This window comes from Amyelois transitella, chromosome Z, assembly GCF_032362555.1.
Source record: "Amyelois transitella isolate CPQ chromosome Z, ilAmyTran1.1, whole genome shotgun sequence".
Lineage (NCBI taxonomy): Eukaryota > Metazoa > Arthropoda > Insecta > Lepidoptera > Pyralidae > Amyelois > Amyelois transitella.
Window position 1 is genome coordinate 13,240,468 of NC_083535.1, and position 18,810 is coordinate 13,259,277.

General features: G+C 38.1%; 1 protein-coding gene across 1 annotated transcript in view; it reads left to right on the plus strand.

The window, feature by feature from the left end:
- Positions 1-803: 803 nt before the first annotated feature.
- Positions 804-18,810, plus strand: part of LOC106129520 (transmembrane channel-like protein) — a 41,598-nt gene continuing 23,591 nt past the window's right edge. Inside the window, exons 1-2 of the mRNA XM_060953834.1 lie at positions 804-887; positions 18,299-18,376. Coding sequence (XP_060809817.1) covers positions 804-887; positions 18,299-18,376 — 162 coding nt within the window. The remainder of the gene's footprint in view (positions 888-18,298; positions 18,377-18,810) is intronic.

Consider the following 18,810-nt stretch of genomic DNA (forward strand, 5'->3'; position numbering starts at 1 on the left):
CAGAGCTTTTCAAAACATTAAAGTATTGTTAATTGACACTGGCGTATGTCTAAATTTCATACTGCATAAGTATGTCTTTGTTCAGCGTTTCCGGGATTTAATCTCGAATAGGAATGTTGACGACAAAGTTTTGAAACATATGAAAATGGTTTTAGCATGTTATTTTTACCTGTAGTATTTATCTATATAATATTATAAAGCTGAAGAGTTTGTTTGGTGTTTGTTTGAACGCGCTAATCTCAGGAAGGTTCGAATTGAAAATATATTTTTGTGTTGAATAAACCATTTATCGAGGAAGGCTTTAGGCTATATTACATTACGCTGCAACTATAAGGAGCGAATACATAATGATAAATTGAGAAAAAAAAGGGGAAAATTAGTCATCCTTCAGGGTTTCAATGATGCCCAAAATTACTATTCCACGCGGACGAAGTCGCGGGCGCAGCTAGTAAATAATAAAATGCAATCGGAAAGTTTAAAATCACTCATTCGTTACCGACATAAACTATTTACAGTATTTTCTCTTCTATTGTCACAAAATCCTCTTAAAGTTTCAGTAACAGTCTTGGGCGCTGAATGCGGACTGAATTTCTGTGAAAATTATATCAAGAAGCGCTCTTAAGATCTTGAAGAAAGGCTTCTTCAAGGTTGGCTACACCCGTCTGTGTTGACGCAACCGCTGCAGTTATAGTGAGACGGGATGGAAAGGGATGAAAGATAATGAAGGTAGACGAAAGGGTATGAAACGAGAAAAAGGGGATGAAGTGGGAGGAAAGGGTAATAAAAGGGTAGAATGGGGAAAAATGGGGAAGAAAGGGGAAGAAAGGGGAAGAAAGGGGAAGAAAGGGGAAGAAAGGGGAAGAAAGGGGAAGAAAGGGAAAGAAAGGGTAAGAAAGGGGGAACAGGGGGAAGAAAGGGGAAGAAAGGGGGAAAAGAGTGAAGAAAGGGGATAAAAGGAGATGAAAGGGAAAGAAAGGGGAAGAAAGTGGAATAAAGGGGAAGAAAGTGGAAGAAAGGGGAAGAAAGGGGAAGAAAGGGGAAGAAAGGGGAAGAAAGGGGGAAAAGGGTGAAGAAAGGGGATAAAAGGAGATGGAAGGGGAAGAAAGTGGATGAAAGTGGAATAAAGGGGATGAAAGGGGAGGAAAGGGGAAGAAAGGGGATGAAAGGGTGTTGGCTCTGTCTTCCCCGCAAGGAACACGTGATAATATACACACATACATAAAATCACGCCTTTTCCCGGACGGGTTGGCAGAGACTACATCTTTTTACTTACCACGATCACTGCATACTTCCTACACTTCATCCACATTCATAACTCTCTTCATGCAAGCTCGGCGGTTTCGGGTACTCTCAACCTGACTCTTTGCCAGGACGACCGTGATTCTATATGTATGCTTATATACAAAAAATCGAAGAATGAGCGTTATTTTTTCATATTTACAGTCATAATACCACTGTCACGGCCATCTTTGAGACGTGAAATCCCGGAGTCTAGCGATACGGCACGTCTGAATTTTTGTCGATATTGTAAAGGAATATTTTTGCCGTATTGACAGAATTACGATATGGAATAAAATCTTTTTTTTTCTTCATATTTCGCCATTTTTTCGCGCGAGTTATCATTGTAACTGAACAAGAGGTAGCCGTGTGTGAACTGTGAACGGTTGTTATATATATTATCTGAAACTAGTTCTTACGCACTGCTAGAAACGCCCATACATGCATATGGTCACGTCTATATCCCTTCCGGGGTAGACAGAGCCAACAGTCTTGAAAAGACTGAATGGCCACGTTCAGCTATCTGGCTTAATGATAGAATTGTGATTCAAATAGTGACATGTTGCTAGCCGATCGCCTAAAGATGGATCCTAAGTTTGTAAGCATATCCCTTAGTCGCCTTTTACGACATCCATGGGAAATAGATGGAGTGGTCCTATTTTTTTTTTGTATTGGTGCCGGGAACCACACGTCACTAACGAAACGCCCAATTTAAAAAAAACAAATTAAGCGACGAGTTTAACGTCGTCTACAAGAAAAGAGACGGAATTAGCACCCGTTCGAAAAGCGACGAATATACATATGTATTATGTATATCTTGCTCTGCGCCAACGCCAATCTCCTGTTTGGTTTCCTTCCACCCAAAGTTTGACTGAAGAGATTGCATTAGCGATAAGTCCGCCTTTTTTACCATCTCTGTCTGTTTTGTGATGTTTTGTGCTGTTTTACTCTTATGGTGCAATAAAGAGTTTTATGTATCTATCTTTTATAGCGCTAATTACACAAAATAATAAAGGTTTTCTCAAATCCCACAGAAGCTATAGTTTTTACCGGGATGAAAGATACCCTATATCCTTCTCCAGACTCTTGATATTTCATACATACATACATATGATCACGTCTATATCCCTTGTGGGGTAGACGGAGCCAACAGTAAACAGTACAGATGACATAAAATTCGACTGAGGGACAGGATTATAAACTTGTCATTCCTTTTTTAGGCGATGGGCCAGCAACCTGTCACTATTTGAATCTGAATTCTATCATCAAGCTAAAATGCTGAACGGGGCCTATCAGTCTTTATTTAAGACTGTTGGCGCTGTCTACCCCGCAAGGGATATAGACGTGACTATATGTTAGTATGTATGTTCTTTTCTGCGCAACACACGTTTTAACCGATCACTTTACCGATTTTTCTACCGACGCCATGTTAATGTCGTACGATAGTACATACATAACCACAGAACATAATACACGTCTAATTAAAATCGGTGAATAGGAGAACCTGCATATGACTGGTCAATTCGAAGTCAAAGCTAGAGCGATTCGCTAAGTAAACCATTTTAAAACCTATCACTTCTTCTGTCGTGTGGTTTACGGCACTGTAGAATGTGTAGAACCACTCCATATCCTTCCCGTGGATGTCGAAAACTAAGGGATAGGCTTATAAACATGGGATTACTCTTTTATTCGATGGGCTAGCAACCTGTCATTGTTTGAATCTCAATTCCATCATTATACAGCTGAACGTGGCCTATCAGTCTTATCAAGTCTTTTGGCTCTGTCTACCCCGCAAGGGATGTAGGCGTGACCATATGTATGTATGTTGTTTAACTTTCACTAATCCAACATTTATATCTAATTTTCAAAAATAATAGAAAATACGTGGGTAAGAAAAAAAGTCTACTTAGCCAATTGAGGGTGTAAGATCAAAGGCGAATTGGTTGTCCATTATGACAATATCTGGATTACAAATTGATAACCGTTTACCGCAAAGCGCCAAAGACAAGCCAATGTTTGCGCTTTGAAATGCGATTGGTCTAGCGTCGGGACAAGTTAATTTGACAGATCCATTCGAATCGAAGGCCTACTGGATAATACTATTATTAATGGCAGAGAGTTTGGCTACGTCTGAATGAATAGACATACATATATACATAAAATCACGCCTTTTTCCGGGAGGGGTAGGCAGCTACACCTTTCCACTTGCCACGATCTCTGCATACTGCCTTCGCTTCATGCACATTCATAACTCTGTTCATGCAAGTTCGGCGGTTTCGGGTACTCTTGATCTGACCCTTTGCCAGGACGTCCTTAATGAATACACTATCGTTTTTAATTAAGTTTTCAGATATATGTAACTTATCTCATAGGCGATAACGTGGTCGAGCGCAAAGATCACTTTAAATATTTGGTATCCCAAGAATTGAAAGTGATAGTCATCTTTTACGACATCCACGGGAAAGATGGAGTGTTCCTATTTTGTATTGGTGCCGAGAACCCACCACTCCGTCTCATTGCCATGGATGTCGTAAAAGGCAACTAAGGAGCTATTCTTTTAAACTTGGGATTTTCCTTTTAGGCGGTGGGCGAGCAACCTGTCTCTATTTGAATCTCAATTCTATCATTAAGACAAGCAACTGAACGTTGTCTATCGGTATATTGAAGACTGTTGGCTCTATCTGCCCCGCAAGGGATATAGACGTGATTATATGTGGTGTCGGATTCTCGAGGTGAAAATAAAAATCCTGTGGCTTGGAACTTTTCTTATTTTGTTTGTAACTTCCCAATATAAGTCTTTTAAGCGAAGGAAATATGCAGAGATCGTGGCAAGTGGAAAGAGGTAGTCTCTGCCTACCCCTCCGGGAAAGAGGCGTGATTTTATGTATGTATGTATGTATAAGTCTTTTTCAATCGTCCGCAGCCAATTGTTTCAATAATTCATTACTCCTACTCTTTCATCCTACTCTTTCATCCTACTCTTTCATCCTACATACACGCGTCCTGCTTCTTTCTGACACTCATCTATCTCTTTCACACACGCACTCTGTTTCTTTCACTCAGTGTTGAAATAGTGTTACATATTGTGGAGGGGGAATACACATTTTATCGTAGTCAAACTCCACTGCAAGTCAGTAACTCTAATGTGATCTGTCACGAAGCAAATTCGGTTCCCATTGTCCCGTCAGATGGCGGGATTGGATCATTAAGCCTGCACCGGGTGTAATTATATGTATGTGCAGACTAGTTTAATTAATTCTCTGTTAAATCAGTTAGCTGTCTTTAACATGTATTTGCTAGAATGTTCTGCACATTTCTGTTGTGGTTATGCTTGTTTTGCGACTTCGTTTAATTTAGTACACTTAGATTATGAAAAAGAAGAGAACTTTTTTTAAAGGCTGAAATTTCCTATATATAAGAATTTTTCGAAGTATTATTGCAATATAATTTGAAATAAATCGCGTAAACTGATAGTAAAGCTTACATAAGTGGTTATAATTTTATACTTGACTATAGGCCGCCCGCGACTTCGTCCGCATGGAAACTCCTATTAATCCCGCGGGAACTTCGGGATAAAAGTAGCCTATGTGATATTCTGGGTCATCTGTATTTTCATCGTAATCGGTTCAGTAGTTTTTGCGTGAAAGAGTAACAAACATTCATACTGACATCTGATTCTATATTTAAGCCAAATAGGTGAACGTGGCCTATCAGTCTTTTCAAGACTGTTGGCTCTGTTTACCCCACGAGGGATATAGACGTGACCATATGTATGTATGAGATCAAATTAAGGCCTTATAGATTTAGCATAGGTAAGCAATGCAACCGTTTGCAAACTCGACAGTAAGACAAGCCAACGCAAATGAGATAATGCAAATCACAAGACCGACTTCGATAATACTTTAGTCTGCGTCAGAACTTATTGTTTTGACAGCTAAGCTTTTAGTCGACGCGACGCTTCACGAAGCTTATCGTGGCCGGCGGTATTAGCTTTTGTGTTGATGCACAGCTTGCAAAGGTGAAATTCTGAACTTAACGGATGCATTGAAAGCTTTATAAACTAAAGCGTGTTGGTGATTGTGTGAATCGTGAAGTTCGGGAACTGATGACCATTTATTTTAAACGTATTTACATATATACATACATATGGTTACGTCTATATCCCTTGCGGGGTGGACAGAGCCAACAGTCTTGTGAAGACTGAATGGCCACGTTCAGCTGTTTGGCTTAATGATAGAATTGAGATTCAAATAGTGACAGGTTGCTAGCCCATCGCCTAAAAAGGTAGGTACCCCTATAAAAAGGTAGAGCCTATCCCTTAGTCGCCTTTTACGACATCCATGGGAAAGAGATGGAGAGGTTCTGGTCTTTTTTGGATTGGCGCCGAGAACCACACGGCAAACGTATTTCTATATTTATTTATTTTTATCGAATTTACAATATTTTTTTTTGTCGAATTCCTAAAGGTCTTGTTCTGCATGTGTTTTGTCTAGCTAAAAAACACTAATAGAAAAGGATCACTCCATCTCTTTCCGTATCGTAAAAGGCGACTAAAGAATAGGCTTATAAACTAAGGATTCTTCTAACAACCACCTGTTTCATCATCAGTTTTCACTTGTTTCGCTTAATGATAGAATACATACATACATACATACAATCACGTCTATATCCCTTGCGGGGTAGACAGAGCCTACAGTCTTGTAAAGACTGATAGGCCACGTTCAGCTATTTGGCTTTAAGATAGGATTGAGATTCAAATAGTGACAGGTTGCTAGCCCATCGCCTAAAAGCAGAATCCCAAGTTTATAAGCCTACTCCTTAGTCGGCTTTTACGACATCCATGGGAAAGAGATGGAGTGGTCCTATTCTTTTTTGTATTGGTGCCGGAAACCACACGGCAATGATAGAATTGAGATTCAAATAGTGACAGGTTGCTAGCCCATCGCCTTAAAAAAGAAGTTTATAAGGCTATGTCTTAGTTGACTTTTACGATATCCACGGTGAAGAGACGGAGTGGTCCTATTCTTTTTTCTATTAATTAAGTACAAGTAATAAAAATATATTCTTCTTTCATTACAAATGAAAAACAGCTGTAAAAAATATTCAGCCGACAGCATTCATTTTGCACAAATAAATTCCTATCCCATCAACAAAATTACTCGGCACATCAAAGGCTAGTCGAAAACCATCAACATAATATGAATATCAGAAAGCCAGACAAATTGCAATCTATAAATCCGAAACACGAATACCTAGGTATAGTACATTAACAACAGAAGGTAATATTTACATGTCGCACGCACACATTCGTATTTCTATAGATATCGGAATCAATGAGACGATAGACGCGCGTCGGTTGTTAAGGTATTGTATAAATAAATATATACGAGACAAATTACACTGATTGAGCCTCGAAGTAAGTTGGAGACTTGTGTTACGAGATACTAACTCAACGATGCTATATTTTATAATAAATATTTATATAGATAAACATCCAAGACCCAGGTCAATCAGAAAAAGTTATTTTCTCATCATGCCCTGACCGGGATTCAAACCCGGGACCTCCTGTGTCACAGACAAGCGTACTACCGCTGCGCCACAGAGGCCGTCAAAAAAGCGTGAATAATGTAATAAAAGCGTCAGTAATGTATAAAAAGCGTAATGCGCTGGGAAGCATTTGAATCATATTAGGCGAAATACTACGATGTGGGAAAGCATAGTTGGAAAAATTATACATCCAAAACTCATCTTTGAGATAGTGGTTAGACATCCCGTTAAAATGTGTAACCGTGGTACAATATTAAAGATAAATAATACAGGTATAAAACGGTCACGTGACATACCTTTATTTTAATTTGGACGCTTCGAATTATGTTACCATGTTCCGTGTTCATTGGGCGATTATTCATGATTTAAAATGTGTTAGGTTTCTTTTTATTCTCCTTCCCCCTGGCTTAAGTCCCGGTTGCATCCTCACCTCTCTGGGGAGGAGCCCGGGGTATGCCTTTGACCATTGATCCCTGATTGGGTTTTATCCAAATCTGGATCATGGTCAACTGGCGCACCCTGGTCAACTTTTCAAACAGGTGAGGTTACAACCCGGGCTAACACCAAAGGAAAAAAAGGAAAGAGCATAATAATAAAAATGCCTTCTTCTTCTTCTCCAAGTACTCTTTTTCCTACGTCTATGAAAATTGCTTAATTTTATTTGAAATTTTAGTAATAATGTTTTGTCTTAACGTACGCAGTTCTATGCCTACTGTCACTATAAACCTGTCAAATAATTAAATAAGAGGCAACACGAAAACATAATAGTGAATGCTAAGGATAATATCAATTGTGACGATTCATTCACCAGTAGGTATTTGACACTTCTATAGTCTCATAATATTGCGAAGTCTATAACTTTGTTCCCCTAGCTGTACGTTCCCAGTTATTTGCTTTGCGGGGGTCCGGTTATTTCATTTAGTGCTCGAAATTAAATACCTACCTAACAGATTTTCAGTGATGTACAATGGTATTCGAATATTTGTGTTTTGAAATGATTTTTCTCTTGTCTGTTTACCTTCCCTTTTTAGCTTAATACTAGATATTGTTTATTGATGCCTTGTAATTATTTAACTTACATATATAGGTCTACTTTAAAAGAGCGGAATCTCCAAACACAAGTGCATTATGCATTTAAATGGAGGCTCCTGCTACTAATTTGTTACCCGCTTGTAAGTTACTTAATAAATAAATTTTCATTTTCATTTTTCATTTTTTTGTTACATTTTCAAAGCGTTTTGTTGCAATTATGTCTTAAGATAGCTGATGCCGTGAGTTTGCCGACCGAATAGAACCTCCCATGGACATCAGATAAGATTCGCATGATGACCATGTACCTGGATTGGCCAAGTGTGGTTCTCACACGGAGCTGCTCATCTATATTGGATCATAGACATCATAGTAGAAACTGCACTAGATGAATGTGCCTACTCCCTTACTCGCCTTTTTGTGCATATAAATGACGTGCATATACATACATACATACATATGGTCACGTCTATATCCCTTGCGGGGTAGACAGAGCCAACAGTCTTGAAATGACTGTATGGCCACGTTCAGCTATTTGTCTTAATGATAGAATTGAGATTCAAATAGTGACAGGTTGCTAGCCCATCGGCTAAAAGAAGAAAACCCAAGTTTTTAAGCCCATCCCTTAGGCGCCTTTTACGACATCCATGGGAAAGAGATGGAGTGGTCCTATTCTTTTTTGTATTGGTGCCGGGACCCACACGGCATATCTATATGGATCACAATCATCTTTATTGAATCATAGTAGAAACTGCACTAAATGAATGTGCCTACTCCCTTACTCGCCTTTTTTGTGCATATAAATGACGTGCATATTGAAGTTTTAATTTATGCTATGTGGCGTCTACAAAGCTGTTTAATGAAATTTGATGTGGGAAAATGTTTTTCAGAGTTACAGGGAGAACATACCTACAAACATACAGTAGATTAGGAGTATGTATATAGCGTAAATTGTATCATACTGAATCAGTTCTTTTAATTAGTATTTCCTATAAGCGGCTGTTTATGATTGACAGTTTAGTTTTTTAAAAGCTGTTATCTTCATCAGCTCTATTTAATATTGAATACCTTTCTTACCGCCGAGCTTGCATGAAGAGAGTTATGAATGTGGATGAAGCGAAGGAAGTATGCAGAGATCGTGGCCAGTGGAAAGAGGTAGTCTCTGCCTACCCCTCCGGGAAAGAGGCGTGATGTATGTACCTTTCTTAGTCACCTTCAACGACATCCATAGGACAAGATTGGTGTGGTCCCATTCTAAAGTTCCTGGAACCACACGGCATATAAAATATACAAAAGTATTGCATTGATACAAATAATTTCAATGGAATTCTAGTAATAAACTTACGAATGCATTGAAAGAACTACAGAAACCATTCATCTGAAAACATTTCAAACCGAACGAGATACGAAGAACGAAATAAATAAAACAAAAAAATAATAAATCCTATGTGCTTCAGAGAAATACTACAGCTAGTTTCATTTTAGGGTTCAAGAATTATTCGTTCATTCATTCATTCATATAATCACGTCTATATTCCTCGCAGGGTAGACAGAGCCAGCTGTCTTAAAAGGTAGGCCACGTTCAGCTGTTAGGCTTAATGATAGTGTTGAAATTCAAATAGTGACAGGTTGCTAGCCCATCGCCTATGCCTAAGTTGATTCTATAAATAAAAGTTTGGGTACATAATAATATAATCACGTCTATATCCCTTGCGGTGTAGACAGAGCTACTCTTGAAAAGACTGGAAGGCCACGGCTGTTTATGAGTAAACTAGCTTTTGCCCGCGGCTTCGCCCGCGCAAATGTATTTTAGATTATAAGGATACGACATAAAATTTCACCCATTTTTTAATCCCGTATCGTGCGGGACTGTTAAGTTTATATTTGATTTAAATTCATATGGCTTCTCCCGTCTCTTCTCGTTCTGTTCCGTCCCGTCACAACCTGTTGTGTCCCGTCCTGCCCCGTCCAGTCCTCCTATCCTGTCCCATCCTATTTAGTGCCATCCTGCTTTCCGCAACTGACACGTATTTTTTACTAACCAATATATTTACAATACAAATGAACAAAACACAACGAAACGTCTTCAAGCATGAATACGAAACGACCAACAACTTATTAACGGAGGGTAAAAATGCTTTCAAAATCATAGAAGTCTTATTGATTGTCGAACGACAAACGATAGCGACTTTGACATGGTGGCGCCATCTATTGCTACATTATCAAACAAATTGTTCATTGAAGGAATAAATTTTCTTATCTTTTGCATATCAAAAATTAACACTTATAAGGGTTCCATCGTACCTTAAGGGTAAAAATGGGACCCTATTACTCGACTTCGGTGTCCGTCTGTCTGTTAGTTTGTCTGTCCGCTCACCCATCCTCCTGTCACCAGGCGTGTCTCATGATCCGTATTAGCTAGACAGGTGACATTTTCACAGATTATAAATTTCTGTTGACGTTAAAATAAAAATACTAAAACTGTATGCATACCAAATTTCATCAAAATCGGCCTAGCGGTTAGGCCGTAAAAGCGGAACGATGATTCACCCCCCCTTTAACTGTTTTGGGGGTTGTTTTTTGAAAAAAAAAGTAGCCTATGTTTGAACTCGTATCTTAATCTATATGCATTTCAAATTTCATCAAAATCGGTTCAGCGGTTCAGGCGTGAAAGCGGAACGATGATTTTCATACAAACTTTCACCCCCCATTTGATTATTTTGGGGGTCGAGTTTCCCCCCCTTGGGGGTTGACATTTCAAAAATCCCTTCTTAGTGCTCACTTATGTTACTAAAGGAACCTCTGTTCAAAATCTCAGACTCCTATACCGAGCGGTTTCGGCTGTGCGTTAATAAATCAGTCACCCAATCGCACCCCCTAAATCACGATTGGAGGGTAGTTTGAAAAAACTTATAATGTCAAACATATTTACTTGCCTATGTACGTGTTCATGCCAAGTTTCAAGTTTATAAACCCAAGTTTTTACCCCTTTTCCCCCCCTTGGGGGTTGAATTTCCAAAAATCCTTTCTTAGTGCTCCCCTACATATCCCAAGGAACCTACATTCCAAATTTCAGCTGTCTACGACCAGTAGTTTCGACTGTGCGTTGTCTGTCAGTCAGTCACTCAGTAACGGAAGAGTTTTATATATATAGATGATGGTCAGCCCATCGCCTGCAATGTGAATACATACATACATACATAAAATCACGCCTCTTTCCCGGAGGGGTAGGCAGAGACAACCTCTTGCAATGTGAATCCCAAGCTTTATTAGTCCCTGCATTAGTCGCCTTATTCGACGTCCATGGTAAATACTCGTATATGGAGTGGTTCTATTCCAAAGTGACAAGAACCACACGACACTTCGGGAAAATTTCGGTAAGAATTCGACGTAAGCTTAACATATTAATAAGGGATAAATGAAAATAGACTTATAAATTTGGGATTCTACTTTTGGGCGATAGGCTAGCAACCTGTCACTATTTGAATCTCAATTCTATCATTAAGCCAAACAGCTGAACGTGGCCTGTCTAGAATAGAATAGAATAGAATAGATTTATTTTCAAAATTGGATACAAGGTATCACTTATTGACGTCACATTGTCTGTCTTTTCAAGACTGCTGACTCTGCTGACCCTGCCAGGGATATAGACGTGATTATATGTATGTCATAAATATAATACAGTACGGAACCACCATAACTAGCGACTCGCACTTGGCCGTTTTATTTTCAATTTGTTTCAGAGCTGCAGTCATACAGAACGGACGAATGCCTGCAGAACATTTCAACAATGTTATTAATTTTTATACTCTTATTTAATAGCAATTTAATTTTATGCTGTTATTAATTTTTATGTTACATACATATATAATAAATTTGTCATATAGTTATGAATGTGGATGAAGCGAAGGAAGTATGCAGAGATCGTGGCAAGCGGAAAGAGGTAGTCTCTGCCTACCGCTCCGGGAAAGAGAAGTGATTTTATGTATGTATGTACATAAAATCACACACTAGAGGCCGCCCGCGACTTCGTCCGCATGGAAACCCTATCATTCTCCCCAGAACCCCGGGATAAAAGTAGCCTTATTCTGGATCTTCAGCTACCTACATACCAAATTTCATCGTAATCGGTTCAGTAGTTTTTGCGTGAAAGAGTAACAAACATGCATACTGACATACTCACAAACTTTTACATTTATAATATTAATATGATAAAATCACGCCGCGTTCCCGGGGGTATAGGCAGAGACTACATCTTACCACACAACTCAATTTTGTATCATTCCTTTCATTAACTTTTACAATTTATACGACAAAAGAGGAAACAACAAACTATGTTAAGACCGTCACAGATTTAAAAAAAATAAAGTCATAAAAATGCTACAATGAAACGGAAGCTGTCTTAAATTCCTGATAACAGAGGTTATCGACCCGGGACGTGTGATAATGACTTATTTATACATCTACTTAGTAGAGCAACATGCTACTGGGTTTAAGTTAGACTTATCCGATAACTTTATTGCTGTTTGTAAACTTATACATATATTCACGTCTATATTTATATGCGGGTATATACCCTTGCAGGGTAGACAGAGCAAACAGTCATCAAAAGTCTGTAAGGCTACGTTTGGCTTAATAATAGAATTAAGATTCAAATACTGACAGGTTGCTAGCCCATCGCCTAAAAAGAATGCAAGTTTGTAAGCCTATCCTTTAGTCGCGTTTTACGACATCCATAAGAAAGAGATGGAGTGGTCCTATTCTATTTTGTATTGGTGCCGTGAGGTTCCCGGCAATACAAAATAGGTATAATATTTTCTTTATGGAATAATTTTCAGCTATCCGCAGACTATTAATTAAACTCCAATATTCAGTAATGGATATGCTAGGTTCAGCCAGACGGCTCTTAAAAGGGGGTGCATTCAAATTGATAATGGACACAGACGGGGGGTGGATAATAAATCCAATTTCATAGCAATATGTACTGTATACTGTAGTTTGTTTGTTAGTTCTTCCGCCATGATCAGATAAGTGACATCGGACGGGTGATTTAAGAAAAAACTATACTAATATTATAAAGCTGAAGAGTTTGTTTGTTTGAACGCGTTAATCTCAGGAACTACTGGTTCGAATTGAAAAATTCTTTTCGTGTTGAATAGACCATTTATCGAGGAAGGCTTTAGGCTATATTACATTACGCTGAAACTATTAGGAGCGAAGAAATAATGGAAAAAAAACAGGGAAAATTATACATCCTTGAGGGCTTCAATGATCCCTAATAATAACTATTCTAAGCGGACGAAGTCGCGGGCACAGCTAGTGTCAGATATAATTTTTATTGTCAAATATTATTCATTTTATTCCAATAATATAGTGTTTTAAATTTGATTATTTCTCTCCTCTTTTCTCCTTCCGTTTCCCGTAGTGAATAATGTATTATTGCAACTATACTTCCAGCAACATACATACATACATATGGTCACGTCTATATCTCTTATGGGTTAGACAGAGCCAACAGTCTTCAAATTGCTGACAGGCCACGTTCAGCTTTATGATAGAATCGAGATTCAAATACTGACAGGTTGCTAGCCTTTCGCCTACAAAAAAAGAATCCCAAGTTTGTAAGCCTATCTCTTAGTCGCCTTTTACGACATCCATGGGAAAGAGATGGGAGTGGTCCCATTCTTTTTGTACTAGTGCCAGGAATTAAATTATTCCAAAAACATTATTTATATTGCAGAGATGCGTTACCAGCTAGTATGCAAGGATAGTTACATTATTGGATCAAATTTGATTTTCGTTAACGGAATGGGCTTCTGTCTGGGTTGAGATTGAAGGGCCGGGGGCGACCGCCACGGTAATATATTTACTGGAATAGCTGCCGTGCGGTTACCGGGAACTTCTTTTTTCGCCTCATCTTCATTTCTTTGCTCCTTATAGTTGCAGCGTGATGTTATATAGCTTAAAGCCTTCCTCGATAAATGGTCTATTCAACGTCAAGGATTTTTCAATTCGAACCAGTAGTTCCTGAGACTAGCGCGTTCAAACAAACAAACTCTTCAGCTTTATAATATTAGTATAGAATAGAATAGATTTATTTTCAAAATTGGATACAAGGCATCACTTATTGACGTCACATCACTAAAATCTAACTATAACTACTACCGCATCCAAAGCGCACGTGTAGAAGAAACTACAACGGAACAAACTACACTGCAACATTTTCATCGCACGTCAATTCGCGTCAATTACAGATTAATGTTCATGCCACATCGAGTGTTTCTAGATCCGGATTCTGTTGCAATTACACGTGTGTGATCATTACTCGCCCTAGGCTCACCCGGTAAATCAATGTTCACCAAATGTTTGACCAGACACGACGCCCGGGGTAATCTTCAGCACGGCTAATGGATATTATGCAGGTATACGTACTTAATCCTTGTGATTTAATACAACTTGCTCTATGCATTCATATAATCACGTCTATATCCCTCGTTTAGGATAGTTATCAGTAACAATCTACTGGCAAGTAATTTTTAAAATCATTGTTTTATTATTAATTGATTTTAATTTTAGATTAAGTAGAGACCTAAATTGGACTTCCCTATTTCATCCCAGTGGATGGGTGGTTATGCCAAATTATCGGTACGAATAGTCAAAAGCGTAACGTATTGGTATAGTTACGCGGCACACCCGGTAAATCAATGTTCACCAATGTTTGAACAGACACAACGCCCGGGGTAAGCTTCAGCACGGCTAATGGATATTATGCAGGTATACGTACTTGTATGCCGTGTGGTTCCCGGCACCAATACAAAAAAGAATAGGACCACTCCATCTGTTTCCCATGGATGTCGTAAAAGGCGACTAAGGGATATGCTTACAAACTTGGGATTCTTTTTTAGGCGATGGACCAGCAACCTGTCACTAGTTGAATCTCAATTCTATCATCAAGCCGAATAGCTGAACGTGGCCATTCAGTATTTTCAAGACTATTGGCTCTGTCTACCCCGCAAGGGATATAGACGTGACCATATGTATGTATGTACGTAATCCTTGTGATTTAACACTACTTGCTCTATGCATTAACATAATCACGTCTTCATCCCATACAGGAGTGCATTTTAATTATATAAGTGCTAACTATCAAAGTTTATGTAAGTAGACCCATTTCAATACTTAGACCTTTTGGAAGAAAGCTCTTGAAAGTTACTCTACATACATACATACATATAATCACGTCTATATCTCTTGCGGGGTAGACAGAACCAACAGTCTTGAAAATACTGACAGGCCACGTTCAGCTGTTCGGCTAACTGATAGAATTGAGATTCTTATCAAGTGACAGGTTGCTAGCCCGTCGCCTAAAAGAATGCCAGGTTTACAAGCCTATCCCTTAGTCACCTTTTACAACACCATGGGAAAGAGATGGAGTATAGATCTATTCTTTTTCAAATAAGTGCCGGCAACCACACGGCACATAAATGATAAATAGAGGAAAACATATAATTGTAGCGATACCCAAAAAATAATGACTTATAACTTATCCATTGTATAAGAAATGAAGCAGACTAGGTTAAGTGATAAGTTAAGATATAGTTTATCATACACAAAGTATACAATTATGTCTAACTAGAGGCCGCCCGCGACTTCGTCCGCATGGAAACCCTATCAATCCCGCAGGAACTCTGTGATAAAGCTACCTACATACCAAATTTCATGGTAATCGGTTCAGTAGTTTTTGCGTGAAAGAGTAACAAACATCCATACAAACTTTCGCCTTTATAATAGTAGTAGGATAATGTTTTTGCGCCACACAAAGAAATACTGCAATAATCTCCCCCTGGGTGTGGAGTAACATTCAGGGGAAAACTTCACAAGAAAAAAAAACCACACTTCACAAGGAAGGTATTAGATATAGATAACTAACTACCAATACGCTACGCTTTTGTCTATTCGTACCAATAATTTGGCGTAACCACCCATCCACTGGGATGAAAAAGGAAAATCCAATTTAGGTCTCTATTTAAATTAAAATTAAAAAACTCAATTAATAAAACAATGTCTTTAAAAATTACTTGACAGTACATTATAACTGATAATAAATCTTATTCTAGACTAAGACTTTCAAAGAAATCATGAAATTCTTAACAAAACAATTTTACAACTTAAATGTTTTTCTTCGTATATCATTCACTAGCTGTGCCCACGACTTCGTCTGCGTGGAATAGTTATTTTGGGCATCATTGAAGATGATTTTCAGATGTTAAATAATAAAAAAGAAATTTATTGTATGCAGAGTTAAAATTGCTATGTGCCGTGTGGTTACCAGCACCAATAAAAAAAGAATAGGACCCCTCCATCTCGTTCCCATGGATGTCATAAAAGGCGACTAAGGGATAGACTTATAAACTTGAGATTCTTCTTTTAGGCGATGGTCTAGCGACCTGTCATTATTTGAATCTCAATTCTATTATTAAGCCAAACTTCTGAACGAGGCCTGTCAGTCTTTTCAAGACTGTTGGCTCCGTCTACCAAACAAGGCATATAGACGTGATTATATGTACATATGTATGTATAGTACAACTATGGTCATTCATTAGCATTCAGTTAGCTGCAAATGTCAACAATGTCAAACATGCAAGTATTAATATTCAAGATTATCCAACTTATGTTAAATTTCCATAGATATTAAGATAACAACTCAAAATGCTAAGAGCTGAGCTGAGACGAACATGTGGAGGGACTTAGTGTTAGAACTTCGAGCGAGTTCCTACAAGCACTAGGTATAATACATACTTACATACATATGGTCAAGTCTATATCCCTTGCGTGGTAGACAGAGCCAACAGTCTTGAAAAAACCGAATGCTAGCGCATCGTCTAAAAGAAGAATCCCAAGTTTATAAGCCTATCCCTTAGTCGCCTTTTACGACACCCATGGGAAAGAGATGGAGTGATCGTGAACGTGGCCTATCAGTCTTTTTAAGACTGTTGGCTCTGTCTACTCCGCAAGGAATATAGACATGATTATATGTATGTATATATGTAGGTTTTTATTCCATCCTAATGGATGAGATGTAAGTCGACCTGCACTGTCTCACCCCTTTTAACAACCCACCTTTGCTTTCCACTCACTAATTACTGTGCGCCCGACAGTAAAGCGGCATAAGTAAGAAAAACTCAAAATTGATTAAAAAAAAAACAAAAAAAAAAGTGTCACTTTTAAACTGTCACTTTTGTGAACTGTCAATAAGTGACTCAAGAAATATGAACTTATTTTTATCTAAATAATTATGGTTAAAAAATGAGACTCATTGTCATTTGAGAGGAATCTTGAAATATTGTTTGATTGTCTTCATACTATTATGATATAGATATTTAATGTAGAAATTAGTTAACGAAACCATTTTACAATTGCTTATGCTGTAACATTAAAGATTGTCATTAAATCAGGGTAGTCCGAAATATACTATTTAAAGCAAACACTATTTAAATATATCTTAGTGATAAGGGTTGTCCAACCTTAATAATTTTTTTTAACTAAAAATTACTTTAAAATTATTTATATGGCTAGTAGCTATATAAATTTTTGAATTGCATTTTTTTACTACACAAAGTATAATCTGGTTGCGATAAATAATATTAATAACATATGCACAAAAAAAACCACTGACTGTCAATTGGACATAAAATTAAACGTTATTTATTTATTTTCTCTAATAATACAACGAAAGTAGTACACCTCTTAAAGTATTTGTTATTTTATAATATATCAAAACACATGACCTTAACATGACCACAACAAATAATTATCCAAGTTAATAACACTCCGTAATTTGAATGGTATTAAAGTGCAAAAAAAAGGAAAAGTAATCATAATAAAAGCGTGAAATGTAAATTTGTATAATCTGAATACGTTTGTAATTGGGGTTATGCTGTTTCTCCGCGGGGGACCGTGGAACGACACGCGAGTTGGTCGGAGTCTACCTCTGCTAGCCAGACCAACACGACCTCACCATGGATAAGGTAAGCGGCTAGTTTAATTACTTTTTTTATAGCTATATATTAATGTACTAGCTGCGCCCGCGACTTCGTTCGCGTGGAATAGTTATTTTGGGCATCATTGAAACCCTCAAGGATGAATAATTTTCCCCGTTTTTATATTTCTTTGCTCCTTATAGTTGCAGCGTGATGTTATATAGCCTAAAGCCTTCCTCGATTAATGGTCTATTCAACGCAAAAATAATTTTTCAATACGAACCAGTAGTTCCTGAGATTAGCGCGTTCAAACAAATAAAAACTCTTCAGCTTTATAATATCAGTATAGATGTTCATAGGTATAATGCTGTCGTACAATCAAATATCATTAAGCCAAATAACTGAACGTGGCCATTCAGTCTTTTCAAGGCTGTTTGCTCTGTCTAATACATTAAATTTTTCAGGCCAGAGATAGAGGCATCTTGAAGCTGGAACCAAGGACCAGGGTGTCGATTGACACCAAAGCCGAGCTCACACCACAGGTCAGTACATACATACATACATACATATAATCACGCCTACACCCCTTGCGGGGAAGACAGAGCCAACAGTCTTAAAAAGACTGTTAGGCCACGTTCAGCTGTTTGACTTAATGATGGAATTGAGATTCAAATAGTGACAGGTTGCTAGCCTGTCAGTATATCCAGAAATCCTCCCCTCTCCCAGGTCCAGGGGGTGGTCCGTAAAAGCGATAAGGATTTCCCTGACAACAATAAAAAGGCCAAATTCAGCTGTTTGACTTGATGATAGAATTGAGATTCAAATAGTGACAGGTTGCTAGCCCATCGCCTAAAAGAAGAATCCCAAGTTTAAAAGCCTATCCCTTAGTCGCCTTCTATGATATGCACCGGTAAGAATGGAGTGAGAGTCCTTGAATAGAATGGAAAAGAATAAATTTATTTTCAAAATTGGATAC